Source organism: Rhinoraja longicauda, chromosome 5 (genome assembly GCF_053455715.1).
Source record: "Rhinoraja longicauda isolate Sanriku21f chromosome 5, sRhiLon1.1, whole genome shotgun sequence".
NCBI classification, from domain to species: domain Eukaryota; kingdom Metazoa; phylum Chordata; class Chondrichthyes; order Rajiformes; family Arhynchobatidae; genus Rhinoraja; species Rhinoraja longicauda.
Genome location: NC_135957.1, coordinates 60468342 through 60492707, shown reverse-complemented (window position 1 = coordinate 60492707; position 24366 = coordinate 60468342). Strand labels below are relative to the sequence as shown.

The 24366-nt window shown below is 41.4% G+C and overlaps 1 protein-coding gene across 2 annotated transcripts in view; it reads right to left on the bottom strand.

The window, feature by feature from the left end:
• Nucleotides 1-24366, bottom strand: part of scara5 (scavenger receptor class A, member 5 (putative)) — a 74457-nt gene that overhangs the window by 4521 nt on the left and 45570 nt on the right. The window contains exon 8 of one of the 2 annotated variants that reach the window (XM_078399638.1): nucleotides 14132-14323. The exons of the other annotated variant lie outside the window; for it this stretch is intronic. Within the exon in view, the coding sequence (XP_078255764.1) occupies nucleotides 14132-14323 (192 nt within the window). The remainder of the gene's footprint in view (nucleotides 1-14131; nucleotides 14324-24366) is intronic. 2 annotated transcript variants of the gene reach the window in all.

The following is a 24366-nucleotide window of genomic DNA, read 5'->3' as shown; positions in this document are numbered from 1 at the left end:
ACGGTAAAGCTACTAAGACATTTATGTAGGATGCTCCATGGTGTCTGGAATCCTGTTCAAAGTCTCAATTAAATGCAGACACCTGCATTTAATCACAATTTCCTTAAAAGTCTTACAGCCAACAAATCTGTCTTCTATCTCCCTGACAAAGACATCTGTGTAGCAAATGGATTTTTTTTCGAAGGGGAAGTACGATGTTTTTGACATATTTTAAATAGCTTTCTCTGGTAGTGTTTCTTCAGTTTTCTGTTTCAAATAAACTATTCTCTGGGAAACATTTGATAACAGTTTCACTTAATACAGTAAAATAACATTTTTGCTTCCTTTTTGCAGCATATTTCAATTTATATTAAATGTAAAGGTCAACAAATGCCACAAAACAAATTTTTGCAGAGAAGTATTTATTCCATATGGAGATGAAAGGGCAGAAATCTATACATTCCCACGCACTATTCACACTGTGGTGTGTGTCTAATGTGTGCTTCTGAAATTAGGCTTCGTGGAACCAAGTTTTGGAAGAAAAATGTGACAGAAGATGAATTATGATGTTAATTTTCTTTCATCAAACTGAAAGCTATGTGCCAATTGTGTTGCATTTCAGTTATGAAGATTAATGGAAACATGATGAGAATATGAGCAGTCTGCCTTTTATATTGCTGCCTATTTCTTAGGTATCCATCAGGTAAGGCTGACTGGTAGACTGATACACAGACCGTGGGTTGATATGGAATCGACAGTACAGGGGATTCTCATGTTGTAGCAGTTTGGATAATGGAAATTCACCCTTACAGAATTCACAAATCACTACCAAAATATCTGAGATACAGAATAAAAATTTGGTATCATGGATATTGTGTGTCTATTTTTATTTTATTGTCAGCTCACATTTGGTGCATCTTCAGACGATGTGGCCTAATTTCGCTTTAAACCATGAAAGAGATGGTGTTTTGGGTATGCAACCCAAATTCCCCCAGGCCCTTCCTCATTGATACAGGGTTGATTCCTGCACTGTGGTAAAGAAGTCACTTTATTGCAATAATTTGCAATGTGATGGCACTGGCGTAGTGGCCAGTCATGAACAATTGTGAAAGCATTGAAGGACCTAATGAGTCAAATATCCATTAAAGAATGCAAAGGTAATGTGGGTATTACACAAGTACAATCTCTAACTGCTTCACTGCAGCAGCTAAGGATGCACGGTTAAGAATAAAATAAAAAGAGAACGTCTGAGAATATTAGACCTCAAATTATCATTGAAGTGGACAGCTGATTTCTTCAGGGCAGATATACCTGAACTTTGTTGATGTGGTGTCTCACAGAATAAATAAAGATAATTGCTGTAATAAGTGTAGGAAGGAATCGAAGATGGACACAAAAAGCTGGAGTAATTCAGCAGGACAGGCCGCATCTTTGGGGAGAAGGAATGGGTGATGTTTCGGGTAGAGACCCTTCTTCAGACTGTAGTAATATTGGGTGACTAATTTTACTGTCCATTGAAACAAAGAAAAAAAGGTAAGGTCTTGTTTTTGTGACGTCCTTCTTTAGTCTAAGTGCAGACAGGGTAGCAGTTTGAGTGCTGTTATGCTTTTCCTGCAGGATGTGGGAAGTCAGGGAAACTTCCACAGTCCCTCAGGACAACACCCATGGGAAGTGTGGTCAGTGCAACTCCTGCCTAACTGAGGGAACTGAAACTATCGCTGGGTGACCTCAAGATCATCCAGGAGAATGAGAGCTTCATAGACAGCTATAGTGAGATTGTCACAGATGAAGGCAGAAAGTAGATGGGTGAAAGTAAGAAGGGTAAAGTGAGTTAGCAGAGGGTGCAGGAATATCCAATATCTTTTGGATACAGTGAGGGGTATGATCGTGCAGGAGAACTTAGAAAACATAGAAAATAGGTGCAGGAGTAGGCCATTTGGCCCTTCAAGCTAGCACCGCCATTCAATATGGTCATGGCTGATCATCCAAAATCAGCACCCTGTTCCTGCCTTCTCCCCATATCCCTTGATTCCATTAACCCGAAGAGCTCTATCTGACTCTCTCTTGGATACATCCAGTGAATTGACCTCCACTGTGGCATAGAATTCCACAGATTCACAACTCTCTGGGTGAAAAAGTTTTTCCTCATCTCAGTCCTAAATGGCCTACCCTTTATTCTTAAACTGTGACCCCTGCTTCTGGACTCCCCCAACATCGGGAACATTTTTCCTGCATCTAGCCTGTCCAATCCCTTTTTCCTGCATCTAGCCTGTCCAATCCCTATTTTAAATGAAAGTAGTAGCAACCATATCTGTGGCATTGGGTCTGATTGTGAGGCACAGATATGGTGAACTCAGATGGGGATATGTTGATGGGAGACTCAATAGGTATAAGACAGAATGAATTATGTGTATCCAGGAATGCTTCCTTAAGAAAGAGAGCCCTACTAGGGAGAGTGTGACACTGGACCTCTTCTGAGTGAACAAGGTAGGGAAAGTAACTGAAATGTCAGTGGAGGAGCACTTTGACACCAGTGACTATAATTTATTAGTTTTAAAGAAGTTATGGTGAATGAGTGGATTGGGCCACAAATTAAGATGTTAAATTAGGGAAGGCCAATTTTGAGGCATTGGGCAGGAACCTGCAGAGGTGAATTGGGAAAGTATGTTTGCAGACAAGAGGTTGGTTGGCAAATGGGAGGCTTTCAAAAAGTGATATACCAAGAATAATAGGACAGTATATTCCTGTTAGCGTGAAGGGCAAGGCAGGCAGGTTTCAGAAACCTTGGTTGAGAAAAGTTGTTGAGGATCTGGTAAGGAAAAAAAGGAAACATTTGTCAGATTTAGGTTGTGGAAATCAAGCAAATCTCTTTGCATTATAAGAAGTATAGGGATTATTTAAGAAAGCAATCGAAGGGGGGAAAAAAGGGGACCGGAAATTGAGCTGGCAGGCAAGTAAAGGAATACCCCAAGAGATTCTACAGATATATTAAGAGTAAAAGGATAGCAGGTAAAAAATATAGGTCCCTTTAAAAATCAGTATGGCCATCCTTGGATAGAACCACAAGAGATGGGGGAGATATTAAATGAAAACTGAGGAGAAGATCATGAAAGCCAAGGAATTGGGGCATAGGAGTTGTGGTGTCTGAAACAAATTACCAAAGAAGAGTTGTTGGTAATTTCAAAGCTAATAAAGGTCTCCAAGGCCTGACCAAGTATGCCCTTGAACCTTGTGAGGAGCTAGGTAAGAAATTGTGGAAATCTATGCAGAGATATTCACATCAACATTTCCCACAGGTGAAGTTCTGTAAGAGTCAAGTCAAGTCAAGTCAAGTCAAATTTATTTGTCACATACACATACTCGATGTGCAGTGAAATGAAAGTGGCAATGCCTGCGGGTTGTGCACAAAAAGAATTACAGTTACAGCATGTAAATAAAGTTAATAAGTTACTAAACATAGCACAAAAAGTGTCGACAAAAATTTAGTCTCTGGGGTTATAAAAGTTGACAGTCCTGATGGCCTGTGGGAAGAAGCTCCGTCTCATCCTCTCCGTTTTCACAGCGTGACAGCGGAGGCGTTTGCCTGATCGTAGCATCTGGAACAGTCCGTTACTGGGGTGGCAGGGGTCCCTCATGATCTTGCTTGCTCTGGATCTGCACCTCCTGATGTATAGGTCCTGCAGGGGGATGAGTGTAGTTCCCATGGTGCGTTCTGCCGAACGCACTACTCTCTGCAGGGCCATCCTGTCCTGGGCAGAGCTGTTCCCAAACCAGACTGTAATGTTGCTGGACAGGATGCTCTCTACAGCCCCAGAGTAGAAGCAATGAAGGATCCTCAGCGACACTCTGAATTTCCTCAGTTGTCTAAGGTGGTAAAGGCGCTGCTTAGCCTTACCCACCAGTGCGGCAATGTGCGTTGCCCACGTCAGATCCTCTGCGATGCGGACTCCCAAGTATTTGAAACTGCTCACCCTATCCACAATAGACCCATTTATCTCCAGTGGCGTGTACGTCCTTGGATGTTTAGCCCTTCTGAAGTCCACTGGTGGGTAACTCATGTTGTATCATTATTTAAGAAGGGCAGCAAAGGCCAGCCAGGGAACTACAGGCCGGTGAGCCTGACATCAGTGCTGTTGGATGGGATTCTTAGGGACAAGATCGACCAGCTTTTAGATAAGCAGAGACTGATTTGGGATAGTTAGTACAGCTTAGTGCATGGGAAATAATGTCTTGTGATGGCTGAAGTGCCTGAGGGTGTTGAACTGTAGTTACTGTTCAAGTCATCACAAACACGTAGATATTCAATCATGGCAGCCTGGTTCGTGCAAATATGCAATGATAATAATAATAATAATAATAATAATAAACATTTATTTTATATAGCGCTTTTCCAAGTGCTCAAAGATGCTTTACAAAAACAGTCATGACATAAAAACAAACAGTCGAACTGTCCTGACGGAGAAGCGGCGAACAAATAGCTCCCAGCATCCTCTTACGTCAGGGTCCGGCAGTAGACAACAAAGAACACAAGACACACAATTACAATTTTAACACAAACAGCCATCACAATGATTGCTCCAGGCACACCCTTACTGTGATGGAAGGCATGATACACACCCATCAGCATTCCTTGCAGAAGGCATCTCAAAGATTTTGACTGCATCAGCAAAACGGAGGAGGTACTTTACATGCCAAAAGAATCAGGTATTTGTAGAAGGTGTTGACAATCGTGAGCTTTGTTGCTACGGTGCCAGTGGCCAGGAGAGGTTCAAGTGCTGACATTGGTGATAAGCTCACATACCATTCACACGTTCACAGGCCACCCCCTTCTTCACATTTTTTTCTTCTATGTAACAATATCCAGATTGTTCAAATGGCTATCTCTTACATAGTCCTTCCGTTCACCAAACCATACCATTTCCTATTTCAGATGCACCAGGCACACCTAATAGTATAAGAAACAAACAGGAGTAGACTGAAAATGGACACAAAGTGCCAGAATAACTCAGCAGGTCAGGCAGCATCTCTGCAGAAAAAGGATGGGTGACATTTCAGGTCAGGACCCTTCTTCAGACTCTGAAGAAAGATCCCGACCCGAAACGTCAACCATCCTTTTTCTCCAGAGATATCTTCCTGACCCGATGAGTTACTCCAGCACTTTGTGTCCATCTTCAGTATCTACCAGCATCTGTAGTTCCTTTCTACACCACAGGAGTAGACCATTGGATCCTTGTGATTGCTGAACTCTGTTATTGTCCGTGTGGAGTTTGCACCACACAAGTGCCCTAAGGATAATTTTGTGGTCTTTGTTATTTGTTTTCTGTCTTGATGACTTGGAAGAAGAGGCAGAGTTTAAGGTATCCAAGTTTGCCATTGACACGTAAAGAAGTGGAATGAAGATGTGTTGTTGCAATGAAGATGTTCGTACACTGTTACTCGATGTAAACAGGTTGAGTGAATGGAATAATAATTGGCAAATGGAGTTTAAGGTAGGAAAGTATGAAGCCATGTACTTCTGTAGGGGAAATCAAAAAGCAGACCATTGAAAGCAAAGATATTGAAAATGCTTGGAGGAAGGTGAGATCTAGGTGTTCTTGTCCATAAATGCAAAAAGATAGCATTGCAGGTGAAGCAAGCAGTTAGGCAGAGAAAAATGGCACATTAGCCTTTATTGCAAGAATGTTGGAGATAAGAGAAAATAAAATATTGTTACAATTTATCTGATACTGTTGAGGTCATATCTGAAGAACGGTGCATAATCTTGCTCCTCTTATTTAACTACCATTGTAGGCAGTCCAGAGGAGATTCACTAAGAAAATCTCCAGGGTACAAGGATTGGTCTTTCGTGAACAGTTAGATCTACATTTTTTGAAGCTTTGGAGAATGACGGCTGATCTTATTGAAACACGTGAGACGCTCTGGGAGGATGGCAGGATAGACGTTGAGGTGATTCAACAAGCAGGGGAAGCTCAAATAAAGGATCATATTTGCGAGAATAAGAAGTAGTCATTTAAAACTATCTGTAGGTCTATGGTTTGTAAAATACTTGTTCTTGGAGAAGATGGCGAATCTCTGGAATTTGCTACCTTGGAGGGCTGTTTGATCACAAGCAGTGGATATTTTTTTGAAACATCAGGGAATTAAGGGCTACATGGAACTGGCCCAGAAAAGGAATTAAGGTCTGGGGAAGATCAGCATTAGAGTCATAGAGTGTGCAAACAGGCCCTTCGACCCAACTTGCCCAAACCAACCAATACGCCCCATCTACACTAATCCCACCTGCCTGCGTTTGGCTCATATCCCTCTAAACCTATGATAGACACAAAATACTGGAGTAACTCAACGGGTGCTGGCTCGAAGGGCCGAATGGCCTACTCCTGCACCTATTGTCTATTGGGACAGACAGCATCTCTGGAGAGAAGGAATGGGTGACATTTCGGGTCTTCATGAGGCTGCCTGGAAAGTCATGCAGGGGATAGATCATCCAAGCCATGTTTACTGCCGTGGGTGTCATTGACATGGGGTGATGGTCTGCATCCACCAACTAACATAACTCTCCCACTCCCATACGAGAGAACCGATTTCTGGGATGTTATTTTATCAAGGGATTTAGCAAGAGCTCCTAATTTGTAAACCATATGAAGACACAAGGAACTGCAGATGCTGGAATCTTGAGTAAAACAATGTGTTGGAGAAACTCAATGGGTCTGCCTCCAATTCTGGAGGGGATGGACAGGTGACATTTCAGTCTGTCTAAAGAAGGGTTCTGACCCAAAATATCGCCAGTTCATTCCCTCCAGAGATGCTGCCAGATCCATTGAATTACTCCAGTATTTTGTGTTTTACCCTATTAAGTATGTTTTGTGGGGTGGAAATAAAAATCTTCCAGGACGCTTGTGGTTTCTCTAATCAGGTTCATTTCATATATTTTTTTATATCTTCCTGAAATTGTTTCTTAAAAAATATCTCCTTCTTCATAACAAAGGCATTAAAGACTTCATAGAAACATAGAAAATAGGTTCAGGAGGAGGCCATTTGGCCCTTCGAGCCAGCACCGCCATTCATTGTGATCATGGCTGATCATCCACAATCAGAAACCCGTGCCTGCCTGCTCCCCATATCCTTTGATTCCGCTAGCCCCTAGAGCTCTATCTAATGCTCTTTTAAATTCATCCAGTGAATTGGCCTCCACTGCCCTCTGTGGCAGAGAATTCCACAAATTCACAATGTCCTATATGGAAATTATTTGTCGGGGTTCCAAATTTTGATCTTCACTCAGGAAGCTTATCTATGCGGCTAAAGTCTACAATAAAAATCTTCGTTCAGAAAGCCTTCGACAAGGTCCCACATAGGAGATTAGTGGGCAAAATTAGGGCACATGGTATTGGGGGTAGGGTACTGACATGGATAGAAAATTGGTTGACAGACAGAAAGCAAAGAGTGGGGATAAATGGGTCCCTTTCGGAATGGGAGGCAGTGACCAGTGGGGTACCGCAAGGTTCGGTGCTGGGACCCCAGCTATTTACGATATACATCAATGACTTAGACGAAGGGATTAAAAGTACCATTAGCAAATTTGCAGATGATACTAAGCTGGGGGGTAGTGTGAATTGTGAGGAAGATGCAATAAGGCTGCAGGGTGACTTGGGCAGGTTGTGTGAGTGGGCGGACACATGGCAGATGCAGTTTAATGTAGATAAGTGTGAGGTTATTCACTTTGGAAGTAAGAATAGAAAGGCAGATTATTATCTGAATGGTGTCAAGTTAGGAGGAGGGGGAGTTCAACGAGATCTGGGTGTCCTAGTGCATCAGTCAATGAAAGGAGGCATGCAGGTACAGCAGGCAGTGAAGAAAGCCAATGGAATGTTGGCCTTCGTAACAAGAGGAGTTGAGTATAGGAGCAAAGAGGTCCTTCTACAGTTGTACCGGGCCCTGGTGAGACCGCACCTGGAGTACTGTGTGCAGTTTTGGTCTCCAAATTTGAGGAAGGATATTCTTGCTATGGAGGGCGTGCAGCGTAGGTTCACTAGGTTAATTCCCGGAATGGCGGGACTGTCGTATGTTGAAAGGCTGGAGCGATTGGGCTTGTATACACTGGAATTTAGAAGGATGAGGGGGGATCTTATTGAAACATATAAGATAATTAGGGGATTGGACACATTAGAGGCCGGAAACATGTTCCCAATGTTGGGGGAGTCCAGAACAAGGGGCCACAGTTTAAGAATAAGGGGTAGGCCATTTAGAACGGAGATGAGGAAGAACTTTTTCAGTCAGAGAGTGGTGAAGGTGTGGAATTCTCTGCCTCAGAAGGCAGTGGAGGCCAGTTCGTTGGATGCTTTCAAGAGAGAGCTGGATAGAGCTCTTAAGGATAGCGGAGTGAGGGGGTATGGGGAGAAGGCAGGAACGGGGTACTGATTGAGAGTGATCAGCCATGATCGCATTGAATGGCGGTGCTGGCTCGAAGGGCTGAATGGCCTACTCCTGCACCTATTGTCTATTGTCTATTGTCTATAATAACAATTTAAAGAATTGTCCAGGGAAAGAAGGATGCTGACACATTAAACAAAAGTCGTCTCTTGGATATGCCATCCATCGCAGGCTCATACAGCAAATTACATTTTCCATAATTGGATAAATGGTATCAGTCGAAGAATTGGTTATGTCTAACTACTTCACATGTACAGTTCAGTTTAGTTTATTGTACTGAGGTACAGTGAAAAGCTTTTGCTATCCTGTCTTGACATGCATTGGACTAGGTTTAAATCAGGCAGTTGTTGGTAATAGTGGTTTAGGGGGGAGACATTTGGAAGACTCCCTGGGCTTGCGGGAGCGGCTGCGACTCGTCTCCGGAGGCTCCGGCGCGGGCTGCCTGGACGTCGGAAGCCCGCAGGCCCCTGGATGGGGGCCGACATCGGGAGCAGCGGCAGCGATAGCGTCTCCGCCCGCCCCGAATTGCGGGGCTTAGGTCGGCCCGCCGCGGACCTTTCACCGGCGCGGCCTGGAATAGGCCGCGGGATTTTCTCCGCCCGGTGGGGGCTTCAATGTCGGGAGCCCCGACCATCCCGACGTGGCAACTCCAACAGCCTGACCGCAGGAGAAGACGGCAGGGGAAGAGAAAAGACATTCTGGCCTTCCATCACAGTGAGGAGGTGACTGGAGGAGACTCACTGTGATGGATGTTTCTTTTGTTTGGTGTTAGTTGTGATTGTATGTGTTATTGCATTTTTATTGATTATTCTTATTGGTCTTATTGTTGAACTGCGGGTAATGTTTCATTTCACTACACATTTATGTGTATGTGACAAATAAACGATTATTGATTGTTGTTCACCACATTTTTTCTCTCCTAGCGAATGGCTGATAATTCAATGATTAAAATCCCATCCAACGTTTCAAAGCCTTCCATAACACAGGCAGCTGAAAAATAAATTCCCAGCAACACACGACAAACATATTGCAGTCATTAAGGCCAAAGCTGAAAGGAGTCAACATGTTGGAATCACAATCCAATCCTGCCTCTGAAATTAAATATTGGAATAACATACTGCAGCTTTATTCAGTTAGAAATGCAGACTGTGGCTATTTCCTCCACTGAAAAAAAGGAAAATGGGAAAAATATCAACTGGCTGTAGAAATCCAAAAATATTTAAACATCAAAAGCGGGATAGTGCTGTAAAATGTGATCAATAATATGATATTTTAAATCTTCTCTCCGGTATTGGAATACCGCTTTCCATCAACTTCCTCGCAATTTATAGATCATCTTTGAAGCTGACTTCTCACCTACATAGGAGCCTGCCATGAAACTGGACCTTTGAAGCCCTCTGTAAATGGCTAAAGCTGTGCGTCTGGATCAAATTGATGCAAAATTACTACTCATATTTTGTACAGATGTTTTCTTTTCTGATCCATTAAGTTACTAGTCATTTCATTTTCAAACAAAGTTGACATAGCATCCATGGATTAAAGTGCGCAAAACACATTCTAGTTTACATTTGTAAACTGACCAGATGCTAACAATTACAGGTTAGTTTTCATTTTAGTGTGTGAGATGCCAGAGGATTGTTCTCTTCACTGCAAATTATTGTGTTTAATCAGATCTTGGGAAATTATTAACCTACTTTATTTGATTTTGTTTAGATTTTCTGTGATCACTGCATTCAATTCTCAGTATTTTGGCACACCTGCTAATTTACTGGAAGACATAAATCCTGCCAACTGTTTTGAATCAGAAGTGGAGATCAGATCCAGGCCTATGCAATAATAGATTCTGAGATAATTGTAATGAAAGCTTCCATGTACTGTAAAGTTTGTTTTGCAAGCATCCCATATAAAATGAATAGTATCTAATTCCTTCACAGCTGTGAGGGTTAATGATGGCATCCACTTTATTGGACTTATCTTAGTCGCAGTTTATTGGTGCTGCAGGTGAAATGTCAACTTTGACACAAGGTGGGAATTAATGGTCGACTTGGATGCAGCCCATCATTCGCTGGTTGTGTGCCGAATAGATCTACTGTTGACTGCCTCAGAGAATCTGGCAATGCACGCGTGATCTGATGGTGGTAGTCACATTCAAATTAACACAGTATAATTGCTCCTTTCACAAGGAGGTTGCAAACCTCAGAACAAGTGTGTACTGCCATTCCTACATTTTCTCTGTGCAGTTTATTCATGCCAAGTGGTGACTCTTGTCTGCTGTCTTTTTTAGAAACATGTTTATAAGTTTGAATAGATTCATAGTGCATAATTATTTAAAGCTGTCAATGTAATAGTTTTAACACTGTGGTGTTACTATTGAAGGCTGGGCGATGGGTGGGTGGGGAGAAGAGTGGAATGAAGGCAGGAAAATGGGATTAGGAGACAGAGATCAGCCATGATTCATTGGCAGAGTAGACTCGATGGGCAGAATGGCCTAATTCTACCACACTTGTGAACTGTGAACTAGTGAATTAGTGGCACCTTCAGAGAGCCAACATCGACAAAGTGAATCACTGTCCCACTGAGATACTCCAGCTTTTTGTGTCTATCTTGACAAAGTGAATAGTTTTTGTCTGTACATATTTGTGACTGAACGTTTATTTCTACCTGAAAATGATCAATGACATACCTATAATATTAGAATTAAGGGGCTAGCGGAGTCAAGGGATATGGGGAGAAGGCAGGCACGGGTTACTGATTGTAGATGATCAGCCATGATCACGATGAATGGTGGTGCTGGCTCAAAGGGCCAAATGGCCTCCTCCAGCACCTATTTTCTATGTTTCTATGTAAGCAATAATGTGTAAATGAGAAAATAAAACAAGCATCCCATCTCTTGCTGATATCTGCAATGCAAGGTATCAAATGAATTATAAGTGCCATTCACAAATTGCTTGACTTTGGTCATCATCACAACCTTCATCTTCTAATCACAACTACAGTCATGTTTCATTCTCACAAATCATGCTGCAGGAATGGGAAAGATAAATTCATGAAGATTTGTTCCTCTGGATTAAATATGAATATGAAGTAAGTACCCTGCAAATATTATGCTTGTTCTGCAATGTGCGAGTCCTGACATCTAACTGAGGCACAGAGACAAGTAAAGAAAGAGGCAGAGGGATATGTACCTACTTTGAATTTTGAAATCCAACAAATTTTCTTTGAGGGAAGTAGATGAGGCTTGGAACAAAATACAGATGGATATAGGTGAAGTATAAAAACTTCCAGCTTGGATGCAACCTCCTCAAGCACAAATGGGAAGATGAGGAAAATGAATGATGGTAAAGTGAGGTTTAGTGCAGTTCTGGTGAACATTTGAAAGAAAAGCATGAATAGAAAAAGATGAAAAATAGGAAAAAGTAAAGCTGGTAAAAATGTAGATGATAGGAGTGAGAGGGGATGGGAGTAAGGATGAATAAAGGAGTAGAGTAGAAAAAATGTGCTGTAGTCTATTCCAGGTTATGATTATGCTGCCTTCACCAGCAAGAAATTCAGTTTACAACCATCAGTGCCTTTTTTTGTGCAAAATAATATGGCAGCCACTTGAAAGGAAAGCAGAAATAACAAAGTTTAAAAAAATAGTTACAAAAATAAAATCCAGAATCAATGAGAAGGAGCGAAGGCAAAGAAGAGAAAAAAGGTATCGGAAAGAGAGTAAAGAGGTAGAGGCAGGTCGGAAAACGTTCCCTAACTTATTATGAATGCAATGTTTTGGTAAATCGCCCATTGGAATGTAATATGTACCAGCTGGAAAAAGTTATGTCCTGGCTCCTTCTGAGACTGAAAAAGGTAATTCAAAGTCAGGCCCCATTCCAGTAAGGGAATAATAATACAAGACTTCCAACAAAAAAAAACACAGCTCAACATGTGCGAGAAAGGTATTGTAACCAACAAAGAGGCCAAGGGGACATCATACACTTTCCTCAGGAAATATCAACACGGAAAGCCAGTAAAACTACAGTGGAAGAGAAAAAGTTCTGATTAATTTTACCCAGTGATTCTACCCTTGAGAACACCAGCACTGACTCTGGTCCTGAAATATCCACGTATTAATGTTAGTGTTAAAATAAAACATGACATATGATCAGAGTAATGTATGGTCCTAAAACTATATTAGAGAAAGACGCAAGTCCGTTAATATGTAAACTGATGCAAGTTGCACTGTTTTTTTAAATTAAGATTTTTTTTTTAAAAAACAACTGCATTGTAATTGTACAACAAAAAATCTACACAGATTAAGTCTTCTGTAGTTGGGCTAATATGATCACTTGTTTCAAAAGTTTTTTTAATGCTACAGTCAAATCCTTTACCCATGCAGGCTGCTCCGTCCAATGATAGTAAAACCAATGAAACAATGGGTTACTTCATTCTCATCAGAACAAAATTGATATGAAGTAAAATCTGGATTACAAATCTGGATGCTGCTCAATAGACAATAGACAATAGACAATAGGTGCAGGAGTAGGCCATTCAGCCCTTCGAGCCAGCACCGCCATTCAATGCGATCATGGCTGATCACTCTCAATCAGTACCCCGTTCCTGCCTTCTCCCCATACCCCCTCACTCCGCTATCCTTAAGAGCTCTATCCAGCTCTCTCTTGAAAGCATCCAACGAACTGGCCTCCACTGCCTTCTGAGGCAGAGAATTCCACACCTTCACCACTCTCTGACTGAAAAAGTTCTTCCTCATCTCCGTTCTAAATGGCCTACCCCTTATTCTTAAACTGTGGCCCCTTGTTCTGGACTCCCCCAACATTGGGAACATGTTTCTTGCCTCTAATGTGTCCAATCCCCTAATTATCTTATATGTTTCAATAAGATCCCCCCTCATCCTTCTAAATTCCAGTGTATACAAGCCCAATCGCTCCAGCCTTTCAACATACGACAGTCCCGCCATTCCGGGAATTAACCTAGTGAACCTACGCTGCACGCCCTCCATAGCAAGAATATCCTTCCTCAAATTTGGAGACCAAAACTGCACACAGTACTCCAGGTGCGGTCTCACCAGGGCCCGGTACAACTGTAGAAGGACCTCTTTGCTCCTATACTCAACTCCTCTTGTTATGAAGGCCAACATTCCATTGGCTTTCTTCACTTTCTGCTGTACCTGCATGCTTCCTTTCATTGACTGATGCACTAGGACACCCAGATCTCGTTGAACTCCCCCTCCTCCTAACTTGACACCATTCAGATAATAATCTGCCTTTCTATTCTTACTTCCAAAGTGAATAACCTCACACTTATCTACATTAAACTGCATCTGCCATGTATCCGCCCACTCACACAACCTGTCCAAGTCACCCTGCAGCCTTATTACATCTTCCTCACAATTCACACTACCCCCCAGCTTAGTATCATCTGCAAATTTGCTAATTTGCTCAAAACACAAAAGATAACAAGTTAACGTCTTAAAGTCGCATACATTTGGTATTTAGTGGGAAATGGGGGGGGGGGGTTTACCCCTGGAGAAACGTATCTCCTCTGATGTTGATGGTACTGTGGTATGGGAGAGGTCAATGGAGTGCCATGGTCCCATATGTTGGACTGGAATGGGGACAGAAACTTAACTGGGTTCCACACCAACTACACCCATCCAGACTGTATAATTATATGTTGCTCAAGCACAAGAATGTTTTGTTATTTCAAAAACAAAATATTAAAAAGTTACCTTGTCCAAACTTATTTGCTGTATAGGTTTCAGAAACTTCTTTGTAGCCAAGCATCTTGCAGACCACTTCTCCGTCCAACTTGTCCCACTTATCATCACACACTGTCCCCCAGAGATTGTCATAGAAAACCTCCACCCTGCCTTCGTGAGGTCCTGTGCCATTCACCAGTCTTACCACAGGTCCAATTTCTCCTAATGAAAACATGGATTAACAAAATGATTAAAAGCCAACCAACATAAACAAAGCATTGTTGCAAAGAAATTGAAGATGCATTAGATGTAATTTCCAAAACCTTCTGAACCATAAATTGTGGCCTGGGAATGAAAATTTGCAACTCTCACTCCATTGGGTAAGAATGAATGGAAAGAAGATAGAAATCAAATAATTTTAGTCCTGACCACTGAAAATATTTAGAGAGGAAGTTACTGGAATTTTCTTTGCAGAAACAAGAAGTGAACATTTGAAAAATTATGAGCAGATCATAGACTTGTGGTTTAGTTATTATCGTTGAATTCTTGAGAAGGTTACAAACACAAGAGATAACTAGTAAAAGTGAAAGTGTAACGAATAGGAGGTAAACTTCAGGCCTGATTGTTGTTGATCGGAAGATAAGAGGCTAATACACTCGCAGACTTATGAGCGTAATACAAACATTTGGCAAAATGTGAAAAATACTGCTGGAAATGAACATAACCACAGAGTTGTAAACGTTATAGTTATCACCAGAACATCAACCACATTGTGGGAGGCTCTCGGTGGGCAGTGCAAAAAAAATGCAATGAATATATTTATAGGAATTGATCGACTCTCGACTATTCGAATGTAGTTGTGGTAAACAATTCATGGTGTTTGGTGATGAAATTTCCAATAAATAATATCAACACAAAATCTAAGAATAATAGTTTTAAGTAACTAGCTATTAATGTGCGTAATGTGGAAGGCAGACAATATTTCCTGTGGGGAGGACATTTACAGCCTTTTTTCAAGAATATTTAAAGCAGTATTTGGAGATTATTTACTATTTTTCATCCCTCTAAACTTTTCCTTTGTCTTTTTAATGCTGTCACAATACCTGCCTGAACTACCTCCACTGACAGCTCATACCGTATATGTACTGCTGTCCAAAAGAAAAAGTTTCCCCTCATGTCCCCCTGTTCTTGATTCCCCTACCCTCGGTAAAAGAACGTGCATTCACTATTAATTTCCCTCATTATTTTATACACCTCTTAAAGATTACCCGTCAGCTCCTATGCTCTAAGGAATAACATCCTAGCATGTCCAATCTCTCCCTCTAGCTCTGGCCCCTCGAGTCCTGGCAACATCGTCGTAAATATTCTCTGCACTCTTTCCAGCTTAATGACATCCTTCTTAGTGTAGGATGGCCAAAATTAAATGCACTACTCCAAATGCGGCCTCATCAACATCTTGCACCACTGTAATACTCAGTATCCTGACTGATGAAGGTCAATGTACAAAATGCCTTTTTTACCACCTGTGGCACCCACAATGTGTATTTGCATTCCTCAATCCCTCTGCTTTACATCACTCCTCATGTCCATACCATTCAGGAACCAGAGTTCCTGCTCTGGTTTGACTCTCCGAAACGCAACATCTCACTCATTTATCTGCATCATTAGCCATTCTTCAACCCACTTGCACAGCTAATCAAGATCCTGCTGCAATTTTTGATAACCATTTTCACTGGCTACGATAGATGTGTCATCTGTAAACTTACCAATCATGCCTTGTACATTCACATTTAAATTGTTGATATAAATCATAAGCGTCAATGAGCCTAGCACCAACCTCTGATACACATCACTAGTTACAAGCCTCGAGCTGTTGTTTATAAAATTATTGATGGGAAGAATATTCATTGAGAGATGTGCTTACACAAAATCATTTATTACTAGATCTGTTTGCACCCTCAGGTGACTGTGTATGTGAAGACCAAAGAGTGAATGGCTTCTTTAAATGCCTTGCATTCTTTGAGTTCACACTTGGAGTATTGTGCACAGTTCTGCTTGCCCCGCGCCAGGAAGGATGTCATTTAAACTGGAAACAGTGCAGAAAAGATTTATGAAGATGTTGCTTGGAATGGAGGGTTTGTTATGAAGAAGGGGTGGATAGGCTGGGACTATTTTTCCTGGAGAGCAGGAGGCTGAGGGGTGAGAGGTATATATAGCCACGAGGGACATAAATAGATGGTCAACATATCTGGGTCGGCATACACAAGTTGGGGCAACGTGCCAGGTTCTGTGCTGTAAAATTCCATGACTTTAACTCGACAATTCCAGTTGTCTGTGTCGGTAATCTCCACCAATAAATCAGCATTTGTATATGTTCTCTGCCTCTGTTATCATTCATTGCCTTTGGCACTATGTTTTTTAGAGGGCATCCAGTCCAGGAATGGACTCTACATATTTGGCAGATGTAATAGAGAAGGTACAGGATAGGTCCACGAGGATACGTGTTGGTGTGAAAGCACTCCAATGTGAAGAAAGACCTGAAAAATCAACTACTTCAACAGAACAGAGGGAGATTCTAGGATCATTTGAAAGGAGAACCTCAAGATGTAAAAAGATGGGACGCATTAGATTTTTAAAAAAGTAATGGGGAGAATTTTCACATATGAGTTGCTTTGGGTGAGATGTAAACATTCTTTTAAACCTCAGGACCCACTTCACCGATGTTGCATCCTGTCCAATTTCATATTAGAATTAAGTGTGTCACAGTCGCCTAACTAATTTTTAAAAGGTAGGGTGGCTAACTATATGTATTATGAGGCTGATATTTAATTTAATCTAAACATAAAGTGCAGGAGGAACTCAGCAAGTTAGGCAACATCTGGAGAAGGAATGGATGTTTTGTGTGGGGACACTTCATCAGACTGATTAGTCTGGAATCTGTTGGAAACCATGTAAGGGAGAGGTGAAGGGCAGATGGAATCAGATGGGTAAGAGGATCCAGTGGCTAAAGTGTGAGAGTAGTAGGTGGATGGAACCAGGAGGGGAGAGGTATTAAAGTTTCACAGCCCAAAACCACACATCCCTGCTGTGAAAACCTACCCCGATCATTATAGGTAGTATAAGAAAATAACTGCAGATGCTGGTACAAATCGAAGGTATTTATTCACAAAATGCTGGAGTAACTCAGTAGGTCAGGCAGCATCTCAGGAGAGAAGGAATGGGCGACGTTTCGGGTCGAGACCCTTCTTCAGTTTGAAGAAGGGTCTCGACCTGAAACGTCGCCCATTCCTTCTCTCCTGAGATGCTGCCTGACCTGCTGAGTTACTCCAGCATTTTGTGAATAAATACCTCCGATCATTATAGGAGTCAATAGTATTGCAGTGATTAACAGAGATCTAGAAACAAATTAAATATTAAATCTCCATTTTAGAAACCGGAACAAGTACATTTTACAGTTTTATGAAGCTGTTGAATTCACAGCTGGAGTTAGAAATTGAAGCAAAGGCTTCAAGTGTTACCATTGAATAACAAATGAAGTAGATGGGTTCAAAAGTAAATGAAACAGAGCAGCAAGATGGGCAGCAATTAATTAAAAAAAAAATTTTTTAGATTTAGATTCTACAGGCCCTTCGGCCCACCAAGTCCGCGCCGCCCAGTGATTGCCCGCACATTAACACTATCCTACACACACCAGGGACAATTTTTACATTTCCCCAGTCAATTAACCTACAAACCTGCACGTCTTTGGAGTGTGGGAGGAAACCGAAGATCTCGGAGAAAACCCACGCAGGTCACGGGGAGAACGTACAAACTCCATACAGACGGCGCCCGTAGTCAGGATCGAACCTGAGTCTCCGGCGTTGTATTCGCTGTAAGGCAGCAACTCTACCGCTGCGCCACCGTGCATACTGTGCTACTACTATACAGTAAGTGCAGAATAGACCCCAACATATCTGGGTGGGCCAAGATGTACAGTAGCACAATGCTTATGTTGCACGACTAGGAATCTTGTTCTTGTGTATTCAAACACCACACATTCAACATTTTAAGCTTTAAAGATAAAAGCTACCGAAAATGATCAAGAAACTCTAGCTGCAGGAAAAAAATACCAATTTCCTTAAGGGAAAGAAAACATTGGCCTACAGATTCTTTCATGCCTGGAAAGGGATTAAGTATTTGAGCTGTGTACTATACTGGGAATGCTGTTAAACTCTGACTTCAGTGGTAATTGAAGGCAGGAGTTTCAAAACAATAGTTTGTATTTTTTTCTCTAGTAGAACAGCACAAGGAGGAGAACTAGCGGTACTTTTTCTTAAAGTATGCATGGGTGACATCATTATGTTCTACGCTCACATGTCGTACTTGCATTGCATGTAGCACACAGTTCAAAATCAGTGCAGCGTGGTAAACCAATAAATATTTTTTCAGGGTTTGCTAACAGCCGTCATGCTGCACAGAATAGATCTTATGCAATCAACACAATTATAGGCGTTACTCTCTTTCCTCTGGTAATCCAGTTCATGGATCACATAGTACAGATCATTAGGGAGAGATAGTCGTGGGGATGGTAGTGCTGAGTGTTGAGTAGGGTGGATTATGACTTTCAGAATTGGTTTAGGGCGTCCGAGGAAAGGGAGCACAATTTGCCGCTGAGCGTCGGTAGTTAGAATCATTATCAGAAAATGGGAAGAGAGATAAGATTGAAATTAGCCGCAAGGGTTTAGAGGTTGTGGTTAGTAAAGGGGATTGAGTGGTCTGAGGGAAATCTGTTCTTATCCACATGCCACAACTGTTCAGAACAATCAATGAGGTGGTTTCAGGCATTTTCGCACACTGCTGCATATCACTATGTATTCATCACAACCTCCATATTTTGGCAGATTCATAGACAGAAAATTGTAAACCACAAACCATGTTTTTTTTAACAGAAACGGTTACATTGAAGTTATATCATATTTTCACACAGTTGTTGCACCATACAAAAGGATTTCTACTCCCACACCAATGCACTTGACTCTTAGCTATTCCCTGAAGACCAGCTGTATCAAACTGCTGTCATGGGAAAAACAGTCCAACACAATTTTGACCAATGAAGGGGTTGGTAATAGATGCCAATTGTGGCAGCAAAGTCCACATTACATGTCATAACGTCAAGATAATTCTATCCTTGAGAAATTGCTCTGGACATTAGGGGCAGCATGGTGTTGTAACAGTAGCATTGCTGCCTTACAGCACCAGAGACCTGGGTTCGATCCTGTCTACGGGTGTTGTCTCTACGGAGTTTGTAGTCCGTACAGGTTTATAGGTTAATTGGCTTCAGTAAAAATTGTAAATTGTCCTTAGGGTATAGGATAATGCTGGTGTACGGGTGATCAATTGTCAGCGCTGACTCGGTGGAATGAAGAGCCTGTTTCCACGCTGTATCTCTGAACTAAACAAAAAGACATTACTTCACTGCTGTGGAGATGCTTTTTAAATGAGGTTTTCAGTAACATTTCCAATAAAATAAATATGGATTGGCAATGGCTCTGAGGGATTGTCTGGTCTTTATTTCAGTCAGAGCACCTGTCTGCCTCTGCATTTTAGTACCATGTTAATTTCCATCACTGCAGGAAGTATAGATAACTAGCCAGCTGAATGGCCCACGCATTTTAGTGCTTTGATGCTTCTATTCTGACTTAACTGGAGCCATGGAATGATTATTAAAAACATATTAACCTTGGTTGGACATTACCAATAATCACAACAGATTAAAGAACAGGAATTTTATGGAATTTGATGGACATGCTTCAAAAAAATGAAGAAAAAGCTAGAGTTTATATTATTAGTTATCCTGTAATGCATTACTCAGCAGTGATTGAAGAGTGCTTACTGTGTGTAGGAGCCATTTGTGTTGGTGCTGGCTGCTTTAGCATAATATATTATTTTGTCTAGATATATTTTGCCGTATTATTTTGGACACTTGGGGACTGTCGTTAGATGAATACATATATGGGCATAATAGACTGGGAGGAGTCAGAACAAAGTGGTATATCTGTGGATACAAGGACTGGGAAGAGTTAGACATGGGGAACAGCCAGAGGATGCAGTTCTTAACAGACCTGCAATGAGAGCTGTGAGCAGATGGGGGGAACAGAGCAGGCAGTCATGACTTGTATGCAAAATAAGTACAGCCTGGTATGTTCATCTCCTTGTTTGTACAACTATTTCAATAAACAACTAATTAAACTGGGAAAACGTCTGGAAAATCTCTCTGTTGGGTTTGCGTCAAAATCACTCCGGCTCCCTGTATAGTAATGTCAATTTGAAAAGAGTTTACTGGAAAAGACTGAAGTTGCCATTACACTGTGTATAAGCAAATAACTGCATCACTCTGCTTTTTGTATTGTTAGTCAAAGTAAGCAAGTTGGCCAAGATAATAGCAGAACTCTCAGCTCCTTTTTGATTTGTGCCAAGAGATCCAGCCTTGGTTTAACATTCCTTTAGAAACATGGCACCTTTAATAATACAGCACTCTCTTTGTACAACGGATGGATTATTTGCTTAATCCATTTTGGGGATTTAACTCACTCTGAGACAAAATTTAGAATAGGCAGGTATTTCATGCACTACAGAATAATAGGGCTGGGAGAGAAAATAGATTGCCCATGATTGAATGGTGGTGGAATGGATTCAATGGGCTGAATGTCCTAATTATACTCCTATGGCTTTATGTCTGTTACCTACAAAAACATGCTGACTGCATGAATGGAGAAATAGCAAAGATTATTTTGAATAAATAAGTTTAATTCAAGTTTAATTCATCAAACTGATTCATGTCTAATCATTGCCATAGCTCATTATTGGACATGTGCCAGCTGATCCTTGCTTAATGACCAGGCTAGAAGACCTATGTGAACTATTTTGATTACTCAGACATTCCAGCCTGTGCTTGTAGGTTAAGATTTATGACTAGCAGATGCAAATGTTGGACCGTACTTTAATTTATAAGCTAAAGCAGAATTATGGGTCCTTTCAGATGATATAATAGAAAAATCTGCATGTCACTTTGCAAGTCCAGCCAAAGTGGGCAGAAAGGCATTGTAGTTGAACAAATAACAATCAACATACATTAATAGCCCTCATAATAGAATGTAGAGAAGAAAGCAGCCTTATGGAAAAAAATACAACTACTTCCACATGTATCGTGCCTTCCATGGTGGAATACTGCCAATCTAATCTCATAAAAATATTTAAAAACATTTGCACCAACATTGTTCCTGTCACGTGACTCCCTCCGCATCTTTGATTAGGATGAGTCAATAGACAATAGACAATAAACAATAGACAATAGGTGCAGGAGTAGGCCATTCAGCCCTTCGAGCCAGCACCGCCATTCAATGCGATCATGGCTGATCACTCTCAATCAGTACCCCGTTCCTGCCTTCTCCCCATACCCCCTCACTCCGCTATCCTTAAGAGCTCTATCCAGCTCTCTCTTGAAAGCATCCAACGAACTGGCCTCCACTGCCTTCTGAGGCAGAGAATTCCACACCTTCACCACTCTCTGACTGAAAAAGTTCTTCCTCATCTCCGTTCTAAATGGCCTACCCCTTATTCTTAAACTGTGGCCCCTTGTTCTGGACTCCCCCAACATTGGGAACATGTTTCCTGTCTCTAATGTGTCCAATCCCCTAATTATCTTATATGTTTCAATAAGATCCCCCCTCATCCTTCTAAATTCCAGTGTATACAAGCCCAATCGCTCCAGCCTTTCAACATACGACAGTCCCGCCATTCCGGGAATTAACCTAGTGAACCTACGCTGCACGCCCTCCATAGCAAGAATATCCTTCCTCAAATTTGGAGACCAAAACTGCACACAGTACTGCAGGTGCGGTCTCACCAGGGCCCGGTACAACTGTAGAAGGACCTCTTTGCTCCTATACTCAACTCCTCTTGTTACGAAGGCCAACATTCCATTGGCTTTCTTCACTGCCTGCTGTACCTGCATGCTTCCTTTCATTGACTGATGCACTAGGACACCCAGATCTCGTTGAACTCCCCCTCCTCCTAACTTGACACCATTCAGATAATAATCTGCCTTTCTATTCTTACGCTGCAAGTGCTGTAAGGCAGCAACTCTACCGCTGTGCTACCGCAGCCGCCCATTATAATGATTATACTGATTGATCAAGGTTAATGGGCAAAACTTGGCTCAGATCATTGAAGTCAATCAGGTAAGGGATGTTCACGATGGAAGCTTCAAAATCATGCTTATACAGAATATTGGGAGAGTACGCAAAAATGTTGCACAGATATTACAGATACACTCTGTTAATTTGGCATCTGATTATTTGGAAATCCTGATGGTCCAGTATTAGACCAAAGAATAAGAGGAATGTACAGTCATCACTGGAGTTGGGGTCCAGAACACTAGGCATCAGCAGTGGAGCAGGTTTGTGGCAGGAATCAGAATACTGAGTCTTTGAATATTTTTTATTGAGTTCATTGTAAAGTGTATCATACATCTGTGCAACACGTAATACTAGGAGCAGCATCCAATAACAGCATCTACCAACAACTAGAGAGCAGTTCTGTTCTACTATCTACCTCATTCGAGACCCACGGTCTATTCTATTATTTATCAGATTTTACTAGACTTTGTCTTGCACTAACTATTATTCACATTATTCCCTTTATCGTGTATTTGTATACTGTGGATGGCTCGATCGTAATCATGTATTGTCTTTCTGCTAACTAGTTAGCACGCTAGAAAAAGGTTTTCATTGCACCTCGGTACATGTGACAATAAGCTAAACTCAAACTCAGTTCAATACTCCATAAGGTCTGCTAGTCCAGCTAAAGTTATAGGTGCTAGATTACTGGAGTTTTACTGTATAAATTATAATGTTCGTATTCATTTCAAATCAAGTAAAAGCAATCTCCTATAAACCTTAATTTTTCCCATTGAAGAACCAGGTAAAGGAAAAGTTAGGAAAAGTTAGTTAGATTAGAATAAAATGGAGCTCAAATAAAGGCAAGATGTTACAGTACATTAAGCAGACAAAACTGACTCTCTTGTGATTCCAAGGTGTTAGTAAACCAGGTAGTGGACAATGAACTGTACCCATTATCTATTTATATTGCAGGAGTTGGATTGAGCCAAACTTTTCATCAAACTTGATCTGCCATGTGCAAATACTCAGATGAATATGGTTCAGGAGATTCAGCAATATTTACTCCAATCAGGGCGTGCATAGATGACATGACCACAATAACAACAACAAAAGCATGCACCAAACGCCTGCTGGATAAACTCCAGGAAAACATCATATGGGCACGAATGGAGATTAAACCCAGCAAATCCTGCAGTATTTCCATCGTCAAAGGCCGGCTCGCTGACGAAAAGTTCCGCATCAATAACGAGACAATACCATCTGTCCTGGAGAAGCCTGTCAAAAGCCTCGGGCGATGGTACACCGCATACCTCAAGGACGCAGAGCAGGTGGAACAACTCAGGCAGGATACAATCAGTGGCCTCAAGCAAATCAACAACCCAGGGAAGCTGAAGCTTTGGTGCCTTCAATTCGGTCTGCTGCCCCGACTCATGTGACCAATTACCATCTACAAGGTCACTTTATCCCATGTCAACCAGCTGGAGAGACTGGTGAACTCACAAGTGAGGAAGTGGCTTGGGCTACCGAGATGCCTCAGCAGCATAGGGCTCTATGGGAATGGATCCCTCTCACTGCCAGTCTCAAGCCTGGTGGAGGAATTCAAATGCGCCAAAGCAAGGCTGGACATGACACTAACAGAATCCCGGGATCCAATAGTAAGAGGTGTCGCTCCAGCCCTAGCAACTAAATTGTGCATGAAATTATTACCAAAGACCTACCTAGAAACTAGAAACAAAATATTAGAAAACATGATCAGAGTGGGATAAACAAGATGCATATATTTTAGCAGTTCACCATGTCTCTTCACAATCCCTTGGAAGAATTTTCAGTTAAAATATTAACCCACACATACTTTAAAATATTGCAAAAACAATTACTTGTATCTGTGCAGGATTTTTCATTGTCTCCTCTAAAAATGTGCTGCAGAAAAACAGCACATGTATTGCTCAAGAATTTTGTTGCCAAGGAACAAAATGAACTATTTTTTTGCCTAAACTTACAAAAAAGTTGTAAATAAATGAAGCTTATTTGAGAAAAGTACCAATAAACACACAGAGTCCTAACATTTAATTATACAAGTAATGCCCCAACATAATATCATGGCCA